Consider the following 24,354-nt stretch of genomic DNA (forward strand, 5'->3'; position numbering starts at 1 on the left):
AGGACAGTTACAGCACGGGTTTAGATACAGAGTAAACTCCCGCTACACTGTCTCCATCAAACACTTCCAGGAAAGGTACAGCACGGGGTTAGATACAGAGTAAAACTCCATCTACACTGTCCCCATCAAACATTCCCAGGACAGGTGCAGCATGGGGTTAGATACAGAGTAAAGCTCCCTGTACACTGTCCCCATCAAACTCTCCCTGGACAAGTACAGCACGGGGTTATATACAGAGTAAAACTCCCTCTACATTGTCCTCATCAAACACTCACAGGACAGGTACAGCACGGGTGATAAATACAGACTAAAGCTCCCTCTACACTGTCCACATCAAATACTCCCAGTTCAGGTACAGCACGGGGCTAGATACAGAGTAAAGCTCCCTGTACACTGTCCCCATCAAACACTCCCAGGACAGGTACAGCACGGGGTTAGATACAGAGTAAAGCTCCCACTACACTGTCCCCATCAAACACTCCCAGGACAGGTACAGCACGGGTTTAGATACAGAGTAAACTCCCTCTACACTGTCTCCATCAAACACTTGCAGGAAAGGTACAGCACGGGGTTAGATACAGAGTAAAACTCCCTCAACACTGTCCCCATCAAAGAGTCCCAGGACAGGTAAAGCACAGGGTTAGATACAGAGTAAGGCTCCCTCTACACTGTCCTCATCAAAAACATCCAGGACAGGTTAAGCACGGGGGATAGATACAAACGAAAGCTCCCTCCAAACTGTCCACATCAAACACTCCCAGGACAGGTACAGCACGGGGTTAGATACAGAGTAAAGCTCCCACTACACTGTCCCCATCAAACACTCCCAGGACAGGTACAGCACGGGTTTAGATACAGAGTAAAGGTCCCACTACACTGTCCCCATCAAATACTCCGAGGACAGGTACAGCACGCGGTTAGATACAGATCAAAACTCCCTCTACACCGCACCCATCAAACACTCCCGGTACAGGTACAGCAGGGGTTTAGATACAGAGTAAAACTCCCTCAACACTGTCCCCATCAAAGAGTCCCAGGACAGGTAAAGCACAGGGTTAGATACAGAGTAAGGCTCCCTCTACACTGTCCCCATCAAAAACACCCAGGACAGGGACAGCAGGGGTTAGATACAAAGTAAAGCTCCCACTACACTGTCCCCATCAAACACTCCCACGAAAGGCACAGCGCAGGGTTAGGTACACAGTAAACCTCCCGCTACACTGTCCCCATCAAACAAGCCCAGGACAGGTACAGCACGGGGCTAAATACAGAGTAAAGCTCCCACAACACTGTCCCCATCAAATACTCCGAGGACAGGAACAGCACGGGGTTAGATACAGGGTAAAGCTCCGTCTACACCGCCCCCATCAAACACTCCCAGTAAAGGTACAGCACAGGTTTAGATACAGAGTAAAACTCCCTCTACACTGTCCCCATCAAAAAGTCCCAGGACAGGTAAAGCACAGGGTTAGATATAGAGTAAGGCTCCATCTACACTGTCCCCATCAAAAACACCCAGGACAGGTACAGCAGGGGTTAGATACAGGGTAAGGCTCCCTCTACACTGTCCCCATCAAAAACGCCCAGGACAGGTACAGCACGCGGGATAAATAAAGACTAACGCTCCCTCTACACTGTCCGCATCAAACACTCCCAGGACAGGTACAGCACGGGGGATAAATACAGATTAAAGCTCGCTCTACACTGTCTGCATCAAACACTCCCAGGACAGGTACAGCACAGGGTTAGATACAGAGTAAAGCTCCCTCTACACTGTCCCCATCAAACACGCCCAGGACAGGTACAGCACGGGGGATAGATACAGACGAAAGCTCCCTCTAAACTGTCCCCATCAAACGCTCCCAGGACAGTTACAGCACGGGGGATAAATACAGACTAAAGCTCACTCTACACTGTCTGCATCAAACACTCCCAGGACAGGTACAGCACAGGGTTAGAAACAGAGTAAAGCTCCCTCGAGACTAGCGCCATGAAACACTCGCAGGATAAGTACTGCATGGGTATAGATGAAGAGGAAAGCTCCTCTACACTGGCCCCATGAAACTCGCCCAGGACAGGTACATCACGGGGCTAGATACAAAGTAAAGCTTCATCTACACCGTCTCCTTCAAACACTCCAAGGACAGGTACAACACAGGGTTAAATACAAGGTAAAGTTCCCCCTATACCATCTCCATCAAACGCTCACAGGACAGGTACAGCACGGGGTTAGATACAGAGTAAAGCTCCCTTTGCACTGTCCATATCAAACTCTCCCAGGACAGGTTCAGCACGGGGTTAGATACAGAGTAAAGCTCCCTCTACACTGTCCCCATCAAACACTCCCAGGACAGGTACAGCACGGGGTTAGATACAGAGTAATGCTCCCTTTACACTGTCCCCATCAAACTCTCCCAGGACAGGTACAGCACGGGGTTAGATACAGAGTAAAGCTCCCGCTACACTTTCCTCATCAAACACTCCCAGGATAGATACAGCACGGTGTTAGATGCAAAGTAATGCTCCCTCTACACTGTCCCCATCAAACACTCCCAGGACAGGTACAGCACGGGGTTAGATACAGAGTAAACTCCCGCTACACTGTCTCCATCAAACACTTCCAGGAAAGATACAGCACGGGGTTAGATACAGAGTAAAACTCCCTCAACACTGTCCCCATCAAAGAGTCCCAGGACAGGTAAAGCACAGGGTTAGATACAGAGTAAGGCTCCCTCTACACTGTCCCCATCAAAAACACCCAGGACAGGTACAGCAGGGGTTAGATTCAGAGTAAAGCTCCCTATATACTGTCCCCATAAAACACTCCCAGGACAGGTACAGCACGGTGTTAGATACAGCGTAAAGCTCCCTCTACACCGTCCCCATAAAACACTCTCAGGACAGGTAGAGCATGGCTTAGATACAGAGTAAAGCTCCCTCTACACTTCCCCATCAAACACGCCCAGGACAGGTACAGCACGGGGAATAGATACAGACGAAGGCTCCCTCTAAACTGTCCCCATCAAACACTCCCAGGACAGGTACAGCACGGGGGATACATACAGACTAAAGCTCCCTCTACACTGTCCGCATCAAACATTCCCAGGACAGGTACAGCACCGGGTTAGATACAGAGTAAAGCTCACTCTACACTGTCCCCATCAAACACTCCCAGGAGGGGTAAAGCACGGGGTTACATACAGAGGAAAGCTCCCTCGACACTAGCGCCATGAAACACTCACAGGATAAGTACAGCATGGGGATAGATAAAGAGGAAAGCTCCCTCTACACTGTCCCCATGAAACTCGCCCAGGACAGGTACAGCACGGGGTTAGATACAAAGTTAAGCTCCCTCTACACCGTCTCCATTAAACACTCCCAGGACAGGTACAACACTGGGTTAAATACAAGGTAAAGTTCCCTCTACACCATCTCCATCAAATGCTCCCAGGACAGGTACAGCACAGGGATAGATACAGAGTAAAGCTCCCTCTACACTGTCCCCATCAAACATTCCCAGGACAAGTACAGCACGGGGTTATATACAGAGTAAAACTCCCTCTACATTGTCCTCATCAAACACTCACAGGACAGGTACAGCACGGGTGATAAATACAGACTAAAGATCCCTCTACACTGTCCACATCAAACACTCCCAGTACAGGTACAGCACGGGGTTAGATACAGAGTAACGCTCCCACTACACTGTCCTCATCAAACACTCCCAGTACAGATACAGCACGGGGTTAGAACCAAAGTAAAACTCCCTCTACACCGCCCCCATCAAACACTCCCAGGACAGGTACAGCACGGGTTTAGATACAGAGTAAACTCCCTCTACACTGTCTCCATCAAACACTTGCAGGAAAGGTACAGCACGGGGTTAGATACAGAGTAAAACTCCCTCAACACTGTCCCCATCAAAGAGTCCCAGGACAGGTAAAGCACAGGGTTAGATACAGAGTAAGGCTCCCTCTACACTGTCCCCATCAAAAACATCCAGGACAGGTACAGCAGGGGTTAGATACAGAGTAAAGCTCCCTCTACAGTGTCCCCATAAAACACTCCCAGGACAGGTACAGCATGGGTTAGATACAGAGTAAAGCTCCCTCTACACTGCCCCCATCAAACAGTCCCAGGACAGGTAATGCACGGGGTTAGATACAGAGTAAAGCTCCCTCGACACTGTCCCCATCAAATACTCCCAGGACATGTACAGCACGGGGGATAGATACAGACGAAAGATCCCTCCAAACTGTCCACATCAAACACTCCCAGGACAGGTGCAGCACGGGGGATAAATAAAGACTAAAGCTCCCTCTACACCGCCCCCATCAAACACTCCCAGTACAGGTACAGCACGGGTTTAGATACAGAGTAAACTCCCTCTAAACTGTCTCCAGCAAACACTACCAGGAAAGGTACAGCACGGGGTTAGATACAGAGTAAAACTCCCTCTACACTGTCCCCATCAAACACTCCCAGGACAGGTAAAGCACAGGGTTAGATATAGAGTAAGGCTCCATCTACACTGTCCCCATCAAAAACACCCAGGACAGGTACAGCAGGGGTTAGATACAGGGTAAGGCTCCCTCTACACTGTCCCCATCAAACACACCCAGGACAGGTACAGCACGGGGGATAAATACAGACTAACGCTCCCTCTACACTGTCCGCATCAAGCACTCCCAGGACAGGTACAGCACGGGGTGAGATACAGCGTAAAGCTCCCTCTACACCGTCCCCATAAAACACTCTCAGGACAGGTACAGCATGGGTTAGATACAGAGAAAAGCTCCCTCTACACTGTCCTCATTAAAGACGCCCAGGACAGGTACAGCACGGGGGATAGATACAGACGAAAGCTCCCTCTAAACTGTCCGCATCAAACACTCCCAGGACAGGTACAGCACGGGGGATAAATACAGATTAAAGCTCGCTCTACACTGTCTGCATCAAACACTCCCAGGACAGGTACAGCACAGGGTTAGATACAGAGTAAAGCTCCCTCTACACTGTCCCCATCAAACACGCCCAGGACAGGTACAGCACGGGGGATAGATACAGACGAAAGCTCCCTCTAAACTGTCCCCATCAAACGCTCCCAGGACAGTTACAGCACGGGGGATAAATACAGACTAAAGCTCACTCTACACTGTCTGCATCAAACACTCCCAGGACAGGTACAGCACGGGGGATAAATACAGACTAAAGCTCGCTCTACACTGTCTGCATCAAACACTCCCAGGACAGGTACAGCACAGGGTTAGAAACAGAGTAAAGCTCCCTCGACACTAGCGCCATGAAACACTCGCAGGATAAGTACTGCATGGGTATAGATGAAGAGGAAAGCTCCTCTACACTGGCCCCATGAAACTCGCCCAGGACAGGTACATCACGGGGCTAGATACAAAGTAAAGCTTCATCTACACCGTCTCCTTCAAACACTCCAAGGACAGGTACAACACAGGGTTAAATACAAGGTAAAGTTCCCCCTATACCATCTCCATCAAACGCTCACAGGACAGGTACAGCACGGGGTTAGATACAGAGTAAAGCTCCCTTTACACTGTCCATATCAAACTCTCCCAGGACAGGTACAGCACGGGGTTAGATACAGAGTAAAGCTCCCTCTACACTGTCCCCATCAAACACTCCCAGGACAGGTACAGCACGGGGTTAGATACAGAGTAATGCTCCCTTTACACTGTCCCCATCAAACTCTCCCAGGACAGGTACAGCACGGGGTTAGATACAGAGTAAAGCTCCCGCTACACTTTCCTCATCAAACACTCCCAGGATAGATACAGCACGGTGTTAGATGCAAAGTAATGCTCCCTCTACACTGTCCCCATCAAACACTCCCAGGACAGGTACAGCACGGGGTTAGATACAGAGTAAAGCTCGCTTTACACTGTCCATATCAAACACTCCCAGTACAGGTACAGCAGGGGTTTAGATACAGAGTAAACTCCCTCTACACTGTCTCCATCAAACACTTCCAGGAAAGGTACAGCACGGTGTTAGATACAGAGTAAAGCTCCCTCTACACCGTCCCCATAAAACACTCTCAGGACAGGTACAGCATGGGTTCGATACAGAGTAAAGCTCCCTCTACACTGTCCCCATCAAACACTCCCAGGACAGGTACAGCACGGGGGATAGATACAGACGAAGGCTCCCTCTAAACTGTCCCCATCAAACACTACCAGGACACGTACAGCACCGGGTTAGATAGAGAGTAAAGCTCACTCTACACTGTCCCAAACAAACACTGCCAGGACAGGTACAGCACGGGGTTACATACGGAGGAAAGCTCCCTCGACACTAGCGCCATGAAACACTCACAGGATAAGTACAGCATGGGGATAGATAAAGAGGAAAGCTCCCTCTACACTGTCCCCATGAAACTCGCCCAGGACAGGTATAGCACGGGGTTAGATACAAAGTAAAGCTCCCTCTACACCGTCTCCATTAAACACTCCCAGCACAGGTACAACACTGGGTTAAATAAAAGGTAAAGTTCCCTCTACACCATCTCCATCAAACGCTCCCAGGACAGGTACAGCACGGGGGATAGATAACAGACGAAAGATTCCTCCAAACTGTACACATCAAACACTCCCAGGACAGGTGCAGCACGGGGGATAAATAAAGACTAAAGCTCCCTCTACACTGTCCGCATCAAACACTCCCAGGACAGGTACAGCATGGCGTTAGATACAGAGGAAAGCTCCCACTACACTGACCCATCAAACACTCCCAGGACAGGTACAGCACGGGGTTAGATACAGAGTAAAACTCCCTCTACACTGCCCCCATCAAACACTCCCAGTACAGGTACAGCACGGGTTTAGATACAGAGTAAACTCCCTCTACACTGTCTCCATCAAACACTTCCAGGAAAGATACAGCACGGGGTTAGATACAGAGTAAAACTCCCTCAACACTGTCCCCATCAAAGAGTCCCAGGACAGGTAAAGCACAGGGTTAGATACAGAGTAAGGCTCCCTCTACACTGTCCCCATCAAAAACACCCAGGACAGGTACAGCAGGGGTTAGATTCAGAGTAAAGCTCCCTATATACTGTCCCCATAAAACACTCCCAGGACAGGTACAGCACGGTGTTAGATACAGCGTAAAGCTCCCTCTACACCGTCCCCATAAAACACTCTCAGGACAGGTAGAGCATGGCTTAGATACAGAGTAAAGCTCCCTCTACACTTCCCCATCAAACACGCCCAGGACAGGTACAGCACGGGGAATAGATACAGACGAAGGCTCCCTCTAAACTGTCCCCATCAAACACTCCCAGGACAGGTACAGCACGGGGGATACATACAGACTAAAGCTCCCTCTACACTGTCCGCATCAAACATTCCCAGGACAGGTACAGCACCGGGTTAGATACAGAGTAAAGCTCCCTCTACACTGTCCCCATCAAACACTCCCAGGAGGGGTAAAGCACGGGGTTACATACAGAGGAAAGCTCCCTCGACACTAGCGCCATGAAACACTCACAGGATAAGTACAGCATGGGGATAGATAAAGAGGAAAGCTCCCTCTACACTGTCCCCATGAAACTCGCCCAGGACAGGTACAGCACGGGGTTAGATACAAAGTTAAGCTCCCTCTACACCGTCTCCATTAAACACTCCCAGGACAGGTACAACACTGGGTTAAATACAAGGTAAAGTTCCCTCTACACCATCTCCATCAAATGCTCCCAGGACAGGTACAGCACAGGGATAGATACAGAGTAAAGCTCCCTCTACACTGTCCCCATCAAACATTCCCAGGACAAGTACAGCACGGGGTTATATACAGAGTAAAACTCCCTCTACATTGTCCTCATCAAACACTCACAGGACAGGTACAGCACGGGTGATAAATACAGACTAAAGATCCCTCTACACTGTCCACATCAAACACTCCCAGTACAGGTACAGCACGGGGTTAGATACAGAGTAACGCTCCCACTACACTGTCCTCATCAAACACTCCCAGTACAGATACAGCACGGGGTTAGAACCAAAGTAAAACTCCCTCTACACCGCCCCCATCAAACACTCCCAGGACAGGTACAGCACGGGTTTAGATACAGAGTAAACTCCCTCTACACTGTCTCCATCAAACACTTGCAGGAAAGGTACAGCACGGGGTTAGATACAGAGTAAAACTCCCTCAACACTGTCCCCATCAAAGAGTCCCAGGACAGGTAAAGCACAGGGTTAGATACAGAGTAAGGCTCCCTCTACACTGTCCCCATCAAAAACATCCAGGACAGGTACAGCAGGGGTTAGATACAGAGTAAAGCTCCCTCTACAGTGTCCCCATAAAACACTCCCAGGACAGGTACAGCATGGGTTAGATACAGAGTAAAGCTCCCTCTACACTGCCCCCATCAAACAGTCCCAGGACAGGTAATGCACGGGGTTAGATACAGAGTAAAGCTCCCTCGACACTGTCCCCATCAAATACTCCCAGGACATGTACAGCACGGGGGATAGATACAGACGAAAGATCCCTCCAAACTGTCCACATCAAACACTCCCAGGACAGGTGCAGCACGGGGGATAAATAAAGACTAAAGCTCCCTCTACACCGCCCCCATCAAACACTCCCAGTACAGGTACAGCACGGGTTTAGATACAGAGTAAACTCCCTCTACACTGTCTCCATCAAACACTTCCAGGAAAGGTACAGCACGGGGTTAGATACAGAGTAAAACTCCCTCTACACTGTCCCCATCAAACACTCCCAGGACAGGTAAAGCACAGGGTTAGATATAGAGTAAGGCTCCATCTACACTGTCCCCATCAAAAACACCCAGGACAGGTACAGCAGGGGTTAGATACAGGGTAAGGCTCCCTCTACACTGTCCCCATCAAACACACCCAGGACAGGTACAGCACGGGGGATAAATACAGACTAACGCTCCCTCTACACTGTCCGCATCAAGCACTCCCAGGACAGGTACAGCACGGGGTGAGATACAGCGTAAAGCTCCCTCTACACCGTCCCCATAAAACACTCTCAGGACAGGTACAGCATGGGTTAGATACAGAGAAAAGCTCCCTCTACACTGTCCTCATTAAAGACGCCCAGGACAGGTACAGCACGGGGGATAGATACAGACGAAAGCTCCCTCTAAACTGTCCGCATCAAACACTCCCAGGACAGGGACAGCAGGGGTTAGATACAAAGTAAAGCTCCCACAACACTGTCCCCATCAAACACTCCCACGAAAGGCACAGCGCAGGGTTAGGTACACAGTAAACCTCCCGCTACACTGTCCCCATCAAACAAGCCCAGGACAGGTACAGCACGGGGCTAGATACAGAGTAAAGCTCCCACAACACTGTCCCCATCAAATACTCCGAGGACAGGAACAGCACGGGGTTAGATACAGAGTAAAGCTCCGTCTACACCGCCCCCATCAAACACTCCCAGTAAAGGTACAGCACAGGTTTAGATACAGAGTAAAACTCCCTCTACACTGTCCCCATCAAACAGTCCCAGGACATGTAAAGCACAGGGTTAGATATAGAGTAAGGCTCCATCTACACTGTCCCCATCAAAAACACCCAGGACAGGTACAGCAGGGGTTAGACACAGAGTAAAGCTCCCTCTACACTGTCCCCATCAAAAACGCCCAGGACAGATACAGCACGCGGGATAAATAAAGACTAACGCTCCCTCTACACTGTCCGCATCAAGCACTCCCAGGACAGGAACAGCACGGGGTGAGATACAGCGTAAAGCTCCCTCTACACCGTCCCCATAAAACACTCTCAGGACAGGTACAGCACGGGGTTAGATACAGAGAAAAGCTCCCTCTACACTGTCCTCATCAAACACGCCCAGGACAGGTACAGCACGGGGGATAAATACAGACCAAAGCTCGCCCTACACTGTCTGCATCAACACTCCCAGGACAGGTACAGCACACGGATAGATACAGAGTAAAGCTCCCTCGACACTAGCGCCATGAAACACTCGCAGGATAAGTTCTGCAGGGTTTAGATGAAGAGGAAAGCTCCTCTACACTGGCCCCATGAAACTCGCCCAGGACAGGTACAGCACGGGGTTAAATACAAGGTAAAGTTCCCTCTATACCATCTCCATCAAACGCTCACAGGACAGGTACAGCACGGGGTTAGATACAGAGTAAAGCTCCCTCTACACTGTCCCCATCAAACATTCACAGGACAGGTACAGCACGGGGTTAGATACAGAGTAATGCTCCCTTTACACTGTCCCCATCAAACTCTCCCAGGACAGGTACAGCACGGGGTTAGATACAGAGTAAAGCTCCCTCTACACTTTCCCCATCAAACACTCCCAGGATAGATACAGCACGGGGTTAAATGCAAAGTAAAGCTCCCTCTACACTGTCCCCATCAAACACTCCGAGGACAGGTACAGCACGCGGTTAGATACAGATCAAAACTCCCTCTACACCGCACCCATCCAACACTCCCAGTACAGGTACAGCAGGGGTTTAGATAGAGTAAACTCCCTCTACACTGTCTCCATCAAACACTTCCAGGAAAGAGACAGCACGGGGTTAGATACAGAGTAAAGCTCCCTCTACACTGTCCCCATCAAAAACACCCAGGACAGGTACAGCAGGGATTAGATACAGAGTAAAGCTCCATCTACTCTTTCCCCATCAACCACTCCCAGGACAGGTACAGCACGGGGGATAGATACAGATGAAAGATCCCTCCAAACTGTCCACATCAAACACTCCCAGTACAGGTACAGCACAGGGTTAGAAACAGAGTAAAACTCCCTCTACACCGCCCCCATCAAACACTCCCAGGACAGTTACAGCACGGGTTTAGATACAGAGTAAACTCCCGCTACACTGTCTCCATCAAACACTTCCAGGAAAGATACAGCACGGGGTTAGATACAGAGTAAAACTCCCTCAACACTGTCCACATCAAAGAGTCCCAGGACAGGTAAAGCACAGGGTTAGATACAGAGTAAGGCTCCCTCTACACTGTCCCCATCAAAAACACCCAGGACAGGTACAGCAGGGTTTAGATACAGAGTAAAGCTCCCTCTACACTTCCCCATCAAACACGCCCAGGACAGGTACAGCACGGGGAATAGATACAGACGAAGGCTCCCTCTAAACTGTCCGCATCAAGCACTCCCAGGACAGGTACAGCACGGGGTGAGATACAGCGTAAAGCTCCCTCTACACCGTCCCCATAAAACACTCTCAGGACGGGTACAGCATGGGTTAGATACAGAGAAAAGCTCCCTCTACACTGTCCTCATTAAAGACGCCCAGGACAGGTACAGCACGGGGGATAGATACAGACGAAAGCTCCCTCTAAACTGTCCGCATCAAACACTCCCAGGACAGGTACAGCACGGGGGATAAATACAGATTAAAGCTCGCTCTACACTGTCTGCATCAAACACTCCCAGGACAGGTACAGCACAGGGTTAGATACAGAGTAAAGCTCCCTCTACACTGTCCCCATCAAACACGCCCAGCACAGGTACAGCACGGGGGATAGATACAGACGAAAGCTCCCTCTAAACTGTCCCCATCAAACGCTCCCAGGACAGTTACAGCACGGGGGATAAATACAGACTAAAGCTCACTCTACACTGTCTGCATCAAACACTCCCAGGACAGGTACAGCACAGGGTTAGAAACAGAGTAAAGCTCCCTCGACACTAGCGCCATGAAACACTCACAGGATAAGTACAGCATGGGGATAGATAAAGAGGAAAGCTCCCTCTACACTGTCCCCATGAAACTCGCCCAGGACAGGTACAGCACGGGGTTAGATACAAAGTTAAGCTCCCTCTACACCGTCTCCATTAAACACTCCCAGGACAGGTACAACACTGGGTTAAATACAAGGTAAAGTTCCCTCTACACCATCTCCATCAAATGCTCCCAGGACAGGTACAGCACAGGGATAGATACAGAGTAAAGCTCCCTCTACACTGTCCCCATCAAACATTCCCAGGACAAGTACAGCACGGGGTTATATACAGAGTAAAACTCCCTCTACATTGTCCTCATCAAACACTCACAGGACAGGTACAGCACGGGTGATAAATACAGACTAAAGATCCCCCTACACTGTCCGCATCAAACACTCCCAGTACAGGTACAGCACGGGGTTAGATACAGAGTAACGCTCCCACTACACTGTCCTCATCAAACACTCCCAGTACAGATACAGCACGGGGTTAGAACCAAAGTAAAACTCCCTCTACACCGCCCCCATCAAACACTCCCAGGACAGGTACAGCACGGGTTTAGATACAGAGTAAACTCCCTCTACACTGTCTACATCAAACACTTGCAGGAAAGGTACAGCACGGGGTTAGATACAGAGTAAAACTCCCTCAACACTGTCCCCATCAAAGAGTCCCAGGACAGGTAAAGCACAGGGTTAGATACAGAGTAAGGCTCCCTCTACACTGTCCCCATCAAAAACATCCAGGACAGGTACAGCAGGGGTTAGATACAGAGTAAAGCTCCCTCTACAGTGTCCCCATAAAACACTCCCAGGACAGGTACAGCATGGGTTAGATACAGAGTAAAGCTCCCTCTACACTGCCCCCATCAAACAGTCCCAGGACAGGTAATGCACGGGGTTAGATACAGAGTAAAGCTCCCTCGACACTGTCCCCATCAAATACTCCCAGGACATGTACAGCACGGGGGATAGATACAGACGAAAGATCCCTCCAAACTGTCCACATCAAACACTCCCAGGACAGGTGCAGCACGGGGGATAAATACAGACGAAAGATCCCTCCAAACTGTCCACATCAAACACTCCCAGGACAGGTACAGCATGGTGTTAGATACAGAGAAAAGCTCCCTTTACACTGTCTTCATCAAACACTCCCAGAACGAGTACAGCATGGGGTTATATACAGATTAAAACTCCCTCTACATTGTCCTCATCAAACACTCCCAGGACAGGTACAGCACGGGGTTAGATTCAGAGTAAAGCTCCCTATACACTGTCCCCATAAAACACTCCCAGGACAGGAACAGCACGGTGTTAGATACAGCGTAAAGCTCCCTCTACACCGTCCCCATAAAACACTCTCAGGACAGGTACAGCATGGTTTAGATACAGAGTAAAGCTCCCTCTACACTGTCCCCATCAAACACGCCCAGGACAGGTACAGCACGGGGAATAGATACAGACGAAGGCTCCCTCTAAATTGTCCCCATCAAACACTCCCAGGACAGGTACAGCACGGGGGATAAATACAGACTAAAGCTCCCTCTACACTGTCCGCATCAAACATTCCCAGGACAGGTACAGCACCGGGTTAGATAGAGAGTAAAGCTCACTCTACACTGTCCCCATCAAACACTCCCAGGACAGGTACAGCACGGCGTTAGATACAGAGTAAAGCTCACTCTACACTGTCCCAAACAAACACTCCCAGGACAGGTACAGCACGGGGTTACATACAGAGGAAAGCTCCCTCGACACTAGCGCCATGAAACACTCACAGGATAAGTACAGCATGGGGATAGATAAAGAGGAAAGCTCCCTCTACACTGTCCCCATGAAACTCGCCCAGGACAGGTACAGCACGGGGTTAGATACAAAGTTAAGCTCCCTCTACACCGTCTCCATTAAACACTCCCAGGACAGGTACAACACTGGGTTAAATACAAGGTAAAGTTCCCTCTACACCATCTCCATCAAATGCTCCCAGGACAGGTACAGCACAGGGATAGATACAGAGTAAAGCTCCCTCTACACTGTCCCCATCAAACATTCCCAGGACAGGTGCAGCATGGGGTTAGATACAGTGTAAAGTTCCCTGTACACTGTCCCCATCAAACTCTCCCTGGACAAGTACAGCACGGGGTTATATACAGAGTAAATCTCCCTCTACATTGTCCTCATCAAACACTCCCAGTACAGGTACAGCACGGGGTTAGATACAGAGTAACGCTCCCACTACACTGTCCTCATCAAACACTCCCAGTACAGGTACAGCACCGGGTTAGAACCAAAGTAAAACTCCCTCTACACCGCCCCCATCAAACACTCCCAGGACAGGTACAGCACGGGTTTAGATACAGAGTAAACTCCCTCTACACTGTCTCCATCAAACACTTGCAGGAAAGGTACAGCACGGGGTTAGATACAGAGTAAAACTCCCTCAACACTGTCCCCATCAAAGAGTCCCAGGACAGGTAAAGCACAGGGTTAGATACAGAGTAAGGCTCCCTCTACACTGTCCCCATCAAAAACATCCAGGACAGGTACAGCAGGGGATAGATACAGAGTAAAGCTCCCTCTACACTGTCCCCATAAAACACTCCCAGGACAGGTACAGCATGGGTTAGATACAGAGTAAAGCTCCCTCTACACCATCCCCATAAAACACTCCCAGTAAAGGTACAGCACGGGTTTACATACAGAGTAAACTCCCTCTACACTGTCTCCATCAATCACTTCCAAGAAAGGTACCGCACGGGGTTAGATACAGAGTAAAGCTCCCTCTACACTGTCCCCATCAAACAGTCCCAGGACAGGTAAAGCATGGTCTAGATACAGAGTAAGGCTCCCTGTGCACTGTCCCAATCAAACACTCCCAGGACAGGTACAGCACGGGGGATAGATACAGACAAAAGCTCCCTCTACACTGTCCCCATCAAACAGTCCCAGGACAGGTAAAGCACAGGGTTAGATACAAAGTAAGGCTCTGTCTACACTGTCCCCAAAAAACACTCCCATTACAGGTACAGCACGGGGTTAGATACAGAGTAAAGCTCCCTCAACACTGTCCCCATCAAATACTCCCAGTACAGGTCCAGCACGGTGTTAGATTTAGAGTAAAGTTCCCTCTACACCATCCCCATAAAACACTCCCAAGACAGGTACAGCACAGGGTTAGATACAAAGTAAAGCTCCCTCTACACCGTCCCCATCAAACACTCCCAGTAAAGGTACAGCACGGGTTTACATACAGAGTAAACTCCCTCTACACTGTCTGCATCAAACACTTCCAAGAAAGTTACAGCACGGGGTTAGATACAGAGTAAAGCTCCCTCTACACTGTCCCCATCAAACAGTCCCAGGACAGATAAAGCATGGTCTAGATACAGAGTAAGGCTCCCTCTGCACTGTCCCAATCAAACAATCCCAGGACAGTTAATGCACGGGGTTAGATACAGGTAAAGGTCATTCTACACTGTCCCGATCAAACACTCCCAGGACAGGAACAGCACGGGGGATAAATACAGACTAAAGCTCCCTCTACACAGTCCGCATCAAACACTCCCAGGAGAGGTACAGCACGGGGTTAGATACACAGTAAAGCTCACTGTACACTGTCCCCATCAAATACTCACAGAACAAGTACGGCACGGGGTTATATACAGAGTAAAACTCCCTCTACATTGTCCTCATCAAACACTCACAGGATAGGTAAAGAATGAGGATAGATAAAGGGTAAAGCCCCCTCCACACTGTCCCCATCAAACACTCCCAGGACAGGTACACAGCAGGGTTAGGTACACAGTAAAGCTCCCGCTACACCGTCTCCATCAAACACACCCAGGACAGGCACAGCGCAGGGTTAGGTACACAGTAAAGCTCCCGCTACACTGTCCCCATCAAACACTCCCAGGACAGGTACAGCACGGGGTTAGATACAGAGTAAAGCTCCCTCTACACTGTCCCCATCAAACACTCCCAGGACAGGTACAGCAGGGATTAGATACAGAGTAAAGCTCCATCTACTCTGTCCCCATCAAACGCTCCCAGGACAGGTACAGCACGGGGGATAGATACAGACGAAAGCTCCCTCCAAACTGTCCACATCAAACACTCCCAGGACAGGTACAGCACGGGGGATAGATACAGAGAAAAGCTCCCTTTACACTGTCCCCATCAAACACTCCCAGGACAGGTACAGCACGGGGTTAGATACAGACTAAAGCTCCCTCTACACTGTCCGCATCAAACACTCCCAGGACAGGTACAGCACAGGGTTAGATACAGAGTAAAGCTCCCTCTACACTGTCCCCATCAAACACTCCCAGGACAGGGACAGCTCGGGTTTAGATACAGAGTAAAGTTCCCTCTGCATTGTCTGCATCAAATACGTCCAAGACAGCTACAGCGCAGGGTTAAATACAGAACAAAGCTCTCTCCAGACTGCGTGAAATCAAATGCTCCATGGACTCGGCAGCACGGTATTAGATACAGGATAACGCTCCCTCTACACCTTCCCCTTCAAACATTCCCAGGACAGGTACAGCACGGGGTGAGATAGAAAGTAAACCTCACTCGACACTGGCACCATCAAACACTCCCAGGACAGGTGCATCACAGGGTTAGATACAGAGTAAAGCTCCCTCTACACTGTCCCCATCAAACACTCCCTGGACAGGTACAGCACGGGGTTAGATACAGAAAAAAGCTCCATCTACACTGTCCCCATCAAACACTCCCTGGACAGGTACAGCACGGGGTTAGATACACAGTAAAGCTCCCTCTACAACATCCCCATTAAACACTCCCAGGACAGGTACAGCATGGGATTAGAAAGTGAGTTTAGCTCCCTCGACACTGGCACCATCAAACACTCACAGTATAGGTACAGCACGGGGTTAGATACAGAGTAAAGCTCCCTCCACAGTAGCACGATCAAACACTCCCAGGACAGGTACTGCATGGAGTTATGTAGAGTAAAGCTCCCTCTGCAATGTCCCCATCAAACACGCCCAGAACAGGTACATCTTGGGAGTAAAACAGAGTAAAGCTCCCACTACACCGCCCCCATCAAACACTCCCAAACAGGTACAGCTCGGGGTTAGGTACAGAGTAAAGTTCCCTCTACACTGTACCCATCTAACACTCCCAGGACAGGTACAGCACGGGGTTAGATACAGAGTAAAGCTCCCTGTACACCACCCTCATCAAATACTCCCAGGACAGGTACAGCACGGGGGATAGATACAGAGCAAAGCTCCCTCTACACTTTCCGCATCAAACTCACCCAGGACAGGTACAGCACGGGGTTAAGTACAGAGTAAAGCCCCCTCTACACTGTCCCCATCAAACGCTCCCAGGACAGGAACAGCACGGGGTTAGATACAAAGTAAAGCTCCCTCTACATCGTCGCCATCAAACATTGCCAGGAAAGTTACAACAATAGGTTAAATACAGGGTAAACCTCCCTCGACACTGTCTCCATCAAACTCGCAAGTGACAGGCACAGCATGGGGTTAAATAGAGATCAAAGTTCCCTCTGCACTGTCAGCATCAAACACTCCCAGGACAGGTACAGCAGGGGACTAGATACAAAGCAAAGCTCCCTCTACACTGTCCTCATCAAACACTCCCAGGACAGGTACAGCACGGGGTTAGATACAGAGTAAATCTCCCTCTACAGTGTCCCCATCAAACACTCCCAGGACAGGTGTAGCACGGGGTTAGATACAGAGTAAAGCTCCCTGTACACCGCCCCCATCAAATACTCCCAGGACAGGTACAGCATGGGGATAGATACAGGGTAAAGCTCCCTCCACAGTAGCACGATCAAACACTCCCAGGACAGGTACTGCATGGAGTTAGATACAGATTAAAACTCCCTCTACACTGTCCCCATCACACACTCCCAGGACAGGTACAGCATGGGGTTATGTAGAGTAAAACTCCCTCTGCAATGTCCCCATCAAACACGCCCAGAACAGGTACATCTTGGGAGTAAAAACAGAGTAAAGCTCCCACTACACCGCCCCCATCAAACACTCCCAGAACAGGTACAGCATGGGGTTATGTAGAGTAAAGCTCCCTCTACACTGTCCGCATCAAACTCACCCAGGACAGGAACAGCACGGGGTTAGATACAAAGTAAAGCTCCCTCTACATCGTCGCCATCAAACATTGCCAGGAAAGTTGCAACAATGGGTTAAATACAGGGTAAAGCTCCCTCTACACTGTCCCCATCAAACTCGCACAGGACAGGTACAGCATGGGGTTAAATAGGGAGCAAAACTCCCTCTGCACTGTCAGCATCAAACACTCCTAGGACAGATTCATCACGGGGTTAGATAGAGAGTAAAGCTCCTTCGACAGTAGCACCATCTAACACTCACAGTATGGGTACAGCACGGGGTTAGCTACAGTGTAAAGCTCCCTCCACACTAGCACGATCAAACACTCCCAGGACAGGTACAGCACGGGGTTAGATACAGAGTAAAGCTCCCTCTACACTGTCCCCATCAAACACTCCCTGGACAGGTACAGCACGGGGTTAGATACAGAGTAAAGCTCCCTCTACACTGTCCCCATCAAACACTCCCTGGACAGGTACAGCACGGGGTTAGATACAGAGTAAAGCTCCCTCTACACTGTCCCCATCAAACACTCCCTGGACAGGTACAGCACGGGGTTAGATACAGAGTAAAGCTCCTCTACGCTGTCCCCATCAAACACTCCCAGGACAGGTACAGCACGGGGTTAGATACAGAGGAAAGCTCTCGCTACACTGTCCCCATCAAACACTCCCAGGACAGGGACAGCTCGGGTTTAGATACAGAGTAAAGTTCCCTCTGCATTGTCTGCATCAAATACGTAAAAGACAGCTACAGCGCAGGGTTAAATACAGAACAAAGCTCCCTCCAGACTGCGTGAAATCAAATGCTCCCATGGACTCGGCAGCACGGTATTAGATACAGGATAACGCTCCCTCTACACCTTCCCCATCAAACATTCCCAGGACAGGTACAGCATGGGGTTATGTAGAGTAAAGCTCCCTCTGCAAAGTCCCCATCAAACACGCCCAGAACAGGTACATCTTGGGAGTAAAAACAGAGTAAAGCTCCCACTACACCGCCCCCATCAAACACTCCCAGAACAGGTACAGCACGGGGTTATGTAGAGTAAAGCTCCCTCTACACTGTCCCCATCAAACACTCCCAGGACAGGTACAGCACGGGGTTAGATACAGAGTAAAGCTCCCTCTACACTGTCCCCATCAAACACTCCCAGGACAGGTACAGCACGGGGTCAGATACAGAGTAAATCTCCCTCTACACTGTACCCATCTAACACTCCCAGGACAGGTACAGCATGGGGTTAGAAACGGAGTAAATCTCACTCTACACTGTCCCCATCAAACACTCCCAGGACAGGTACAGCATGGAGTTAGATACAGAGTAAATCTCACTCTACACTGTCCCCATCAAACACTCCCAGGACAGGTACAGCACGGGGTTAGATACAGAGTAAAGCTCCCTCTACACTTTCCACATCAAACTCGCCCAGGACAGGTACAGCACGGGGTTAAATACAGAGTAAAGCCCCCTCTACACTGTCCCCATCAAATGCTCCCAGGACAGGAACAGCAAGGGGTTAGATACAAAGTAAAGCTCCCTCTGCACTGTCTGCATCAAACACTCCCATGACAGGTTCAGCACGGGGTTAGATAGAGAGTAAAGCTCCCTCGACAGTAGCACCATCTAACACTCACAGTATGGGTACAGCACGGAGTTAGATACAGAGCAAAGCTCCATGTACACCGTCCCCATCAAACATTCCCAGGACAGGTACAGCACAGGGAGAGATACAGAGTAAAGCTCCCTCTACACCGTCCCCATCAAACACTCACAATATAGGTACAGCACGGGGATAGCTACAGATTCAAGCTCCCTCCACAGTAGCACGATCAAACACTCCCAGGACAGGTACAGCATGGAGTTAGATACAGATTAAAACTCCCTCTACACTGTCCTCATCAAACACACCCATGACAGGTACAGCATGGGATTAGGTACAGAGTAACGCTCCCTCTACACTGTCCCCATCAAACACTTCCTGCACAGGTACAGCATGAGATTTCATATAGAGCAAAACACCCTCTACACCGTCCCCATCAAACACTCCCAGGACAGGTACAGCACGGGGTTAGATACAGAGTAAAGCTGCCTCTACACTGTCCCCATCAAACACTCCCAGGACAGGTACAGCACAGGGTTAGATACAGAGTAAAGCTCCCTCTGCACTGTCTTCATCAAATACGCCCAGGACAGGTACAGCACAGGGTTAGATACAGAGTAAAGCTCCCTCTGCACTGTCTTCATCAAATACGCCCAGGACAAGTACAGCACAGGGTTAAATACATAGTAAAGCTCCCTCTACACTGTCCCCATCAAACTCGCCCAGGACAGGTACAGCACGGGGTTAAATACAGAACAAAGCTCCCTCAAGACTGTTTGCATCAAATGCTCCCAGGACAGGGACAGCACGGGGTTAGATACAGAGTAAAGCTCTCTCTACACTGTCTCTATCAAACATTCCCAGAACAGGTACAACACTGGGTTAGATACAGAGTAAATCTCCCTCTACACTGTCCCATCAAACACTCCCAGGACAGGTACAGCACGGGGTTAGATACAGAGTAAAGCTCCCTCTACACTGTCGCCATCAAACACTCCCAGGACAGGTACAGCATGGGGTTAGATACAGAGTAAAGCTCCCTCTACACTGTCGCCATCAAACACTCCCAGGACAGGTACAGCACGGGAATCGATACAGAGCAAAGCTCTCAGTCCCAAGGCTGACCTTCCGTTTTTCTTGCCTGCTACAACGCATTAACCTCCACATGGGAAATGGCCCGCCAATCACCACCCAACCCCCTCCCCGCCCACCCCACCCCCCCCCCAACCCACCCCACCAACCAACCTACCAGAATGAGCCTGACGGTGAATCATTGGTTCTTCCTCTGTGTTTATCCTCACCCCACAGGGATTGCACATGACAACACTGCAGCCTGCATGGGAGAAAACACTGATGATTAAATACTGCTCCCAGCCAGACATGGCCCTTTGAGCCTGCTCCCCCATTCTGTAAGGACATGGCTGAAGGTGGAGCTTCACTCCATATTGCTGGTTGCCAAGTAGAGCCCTTGACTGCCTTGTCGCTCAAAATTCTGACTCACTGACTTGAACATCTTCAATAACCCGTCCTCCACTGCTGTCTGGGAAAGAGAATTCCACAGACCCTCTGAGAGTAATTTCCTCCTCACACCAGTTCTAAATCATCCACAGTGCTCCACACGTGCCGCCCTACCCACTCATGTCGCTGACACACGCCACCAGCCTGATCCTGTATTCATATCCAAGAAGTGGGGAGTGTTTGATGGGGACAGTGTAGAGGGAGCTTTACTCTGTATCTAACCCCGTGCTGTACCTGCCCTGGGAGTGTTTGATGGGGACAGTGTAGAGGGAGCTTTACTCTGTATCTAACCCCGTGCTGTACCTGTCCTGGGAGTGTTTGATGGGGACAGTGTAGAGGGAGCTTTACTCTGTATCTAACCCCGTGCTGTACCTGTCCTGGGTGTGTTTGATGGGGACAGTGTAGAGGGAGCTTTACTCTGAATCTAACCCCGTGCTGTACCTGTCCTGGGAGTGTTTAATAGGGACGGTGTAGAGGGAGTTTTACTCTGTATCTAACCCCGTGCTGTACCTGTCCTGGGAGTGTTCGATAGGGACAGTGTAGAGGGAGATTTACTCTGTATCTAACCCCGTGCTGTATCTGTCCTGGGAGTGTTTGATGGGGACAGTGTAGAGGGAGCTTTACTCTGTATCTAACCCTGTGCTGTACCTGTCCTGGGAGTGTTTGATGGGGACAGTGTAGAGGGAGTTTTACTCTGTATCTATCCCCATGCTGTACCTGTCCTGGGAGAGTTTGTTGGGTGTAGACCTTGACTAGGAGTAGGAATTGCTCGGACATCTGTCAGATATTCCCATTCTGCCTCTTCCTCCCTGTTATTAACACATATTTGTATCTTGCTTTCACACTTTGAGCCCATTCTGCTTGAGGTGTCAGCAAAACAGGAAATGCTCAAAAATATTGATCTTATCTTGTCTTCTCAGCTCCAGCAGTCAGCACAGATCCGGGCTGAACTGTCCCTCAAACGTTCATTCATTTCTAATACAAGCCTGCAAAGGGAGCTAACAGGCGGAGCAAGACATACCAACAGAGCGATAGAGAGACAGACACAGAGAGAAAGGGGAGAGATAGCGAGAGAGAGAGAAAGACAGAGAGAAACAGATTGAGGGAGAGAATAAGAGAGGGAGAGAGAGGCATGGAGACAGAGAGAGGGAAGGAGAAAGAGGAGAGAGAAATAGATAATCCAGTCCAACTCTCTCCCTCACTCACCACACCGTTTAATATCCCACTCAGTCAAATCCCACTCTCCCCCTCACTCCCCACACCCTTTAATATCCCACACAGTCTAATCCCACTCTCCCCCTCACTCCCCGCACCCTTTAATATCCCACCCAGTCTAATCTCACTCTCCCCCTCACTCCCCGCACCCTTTAATATCCCACCCAGTCTCCACACCCTTTAATATCCCACCCAGTCTAATCCCACTCTCTCCTCACACCCCGCACCCTTTAATATCCCACCCAGTCTAATCCCACTCTCCCCTCACTCCCCACACCCTTTAATATCCCACCCAGTCTAATCCCACTCTCCCCCTCACGTGTGTGTTTGAGTTGCTCTCATCTGCCTCTGTCTCTGTCATCGCTCGAGTTAGTCGTTCGACTAAGGCCCGGATGAGACAGTTGCTGCTTATCTGTGTCACGGTGACCATGCTGGGTCTCCCTGACCTGAAAGATCTGCTCGTTCAGTGTCCCTTCTTTTTCATTCAATCTTTAGCCCGTGTCCTACCCGATCTGGCTAGTTGTGATTTTGTGAGCTCAGCAGTCTGCACAACACACCGGCCACTGTTGGCTCACTGCCCAACCAACCTGTTCAGAGCTCGTACACTTTGTTCTTTTATGTAACCACAGAGAAGACAGAATGAGTGATGTTGGGATGAGATTAACAACATTGGTGAGGACACAGAGAGAGAGAGAGAGACACACAAACACAGAGGGAGTAAGAGAGGGACAGACACATACACACTACACACACAGACGGAGAGACACACAGAGGGAGAGAGACAGACCAACAGAGAGAGACAGACCGACAGAGAGAGAGAGACAGACCAACAGAGAGAGAGAGGCAGACAGAGTGCGAGGCAGGCAGAGAGAGAGAGATCAAGAGAGACACACAGAGGGAGTAAGTGAGGAACAGACACACACCACAATCACAGATGGAGAGAGAGACACTGATGGAGAGAGAGACAGTCAGATAGAGAGGGAGACAGAGAGAGAAAGACAGACAGAGAGAGAGAGAGAGACAGACAGACAGACAGAGAGAGAGAGAGAGAGACAGACAGAGAGAGAGAGAGAGACACAGAGAGAGAGAGAGAGACATGCACAGAGGAATAAGAGAGGGACAGACACACACGGACCACACACACAGACAGAGAGAGAGACAGACAGACAGACAGACAGATAGACAGAGAGAAAGAGAAAAGCAGATTGATGTGTCCAACATGCCGATAATTAACTCTGTTGTCAGGAGGAATCACCAAGGATTGCCCTTGTGCTTTCCTGCTTCACCCCTGCCCCGTCTCACCCTCCACACTGCACATCTCCATCCCCTGTGAGTAACAGCTCCTTACCTGAATGTGACTGGAGATGCATTCTGAGACGTAGGTTGTCGGGAAATCTCTTTCCACACAACTCGCAGGGAAACGAATTCATCGTCAGCATCAGTCTGTCAATAAATAACAGACAGTCTTACAGAATGAAGCACAAATCAGGCTGAGAATAATTCCGGTCTGTAACTCACTCCCGGGTATCTGTTATTCTGTATATAAACCACCCTGAACCCCTCGATTAGATTCCAGTCTGTAACTCACTCCCAGGTATCTGTTAGTCTGTATATAAACCACCCCGAACCCCTCAATTAGATTCCAGTCTGTAACTCACTCCCGGGTATCTGTTATTCTGTATATAAACCACCCCGAAGCCCTTGATTAGATTCCAGTCTGTAACTCACTCCCAGTCCAATCAGACCCCGAGCCACAAAAGGAGATATTAGGGATAGGCAACCAAAAGCTTGGTCAAAGAAGTCAGTTTTAAGGAGAATCTCAAAGGAAAGAGAGAGCGAAAGAGAGGCGAAGAGGTTTAGGGAGGGACTTCCAGATCTTAGGGCCCCAGGCAGCTGAAGGCATGGCCGCCAATGGTGGAGCGATGGGAATCGGGGGATGGTCAAGAGGCCGAAATTGAAGGGGTTCAGAGATCTCGGAGCTTTGTAGGGGCTGGAGGAGGTTACAGAGATAGGGAGGGTTGTAGGCGCTGGAGGAGGTTACAGAGATAGGGAGGGTTGTAGGGGCTGGAGGAGGTTATAGAGATAGGGAGGGGTGTAGGGTCTGGAGGAGGTTACAGAGATAGGGAGGGGTGTAGGGTCCGGAGGAGGT

General features: G+C 49.8%; 1 protein-coding gene across 1 annotated transcript in view; it reads right to left on the minus strand.

The window, feature by feature from the left end:
- LOC121274027 (zinc finger and BTB domain-containing protein 16-A-like) overlaps nucleotides 1-24,354 on the minus strand; it is a 136,438-nt gene that overhangs the window by 80,390 nt on the left and 31,694 nt on the right. The window contains exons 2-3 of the mRNA XM_041181158.1: nucleotides 23,554-23,648; nucleotides 20,722-20,805 (exon numbers count right to left, since the gene is read on the minus strand). Of these exons, the coding sequence (XP_041037092.1) occupies nucleotides 20,722-20,805; nucleotides 23,554-23,648 (179 nt within the window). The remainder of the gene's footprint in view (nucleotides 1-20,721; nucleotides 20,806-23,553; nucleotides 23,649-24,354) is intronic.

Source organism: Carcharodon carcharias (genome assembly GCF_017639515.1).
Source record: "Carcharodon carcharias isolate sCarCar2 chromosome 29 unlocalized genomic scaffold, sCarCar2.pri SUPER_29_unloc_2, whole genome shotgun sequence".
NCBI classification, from domain to species: domain Eukaryota; kingdom Metazoa; phylum Chordata; class Chondrichthyes; order Lamniformes; family Lamnidae; genus Carcharodon; species Carcharodon carcharias.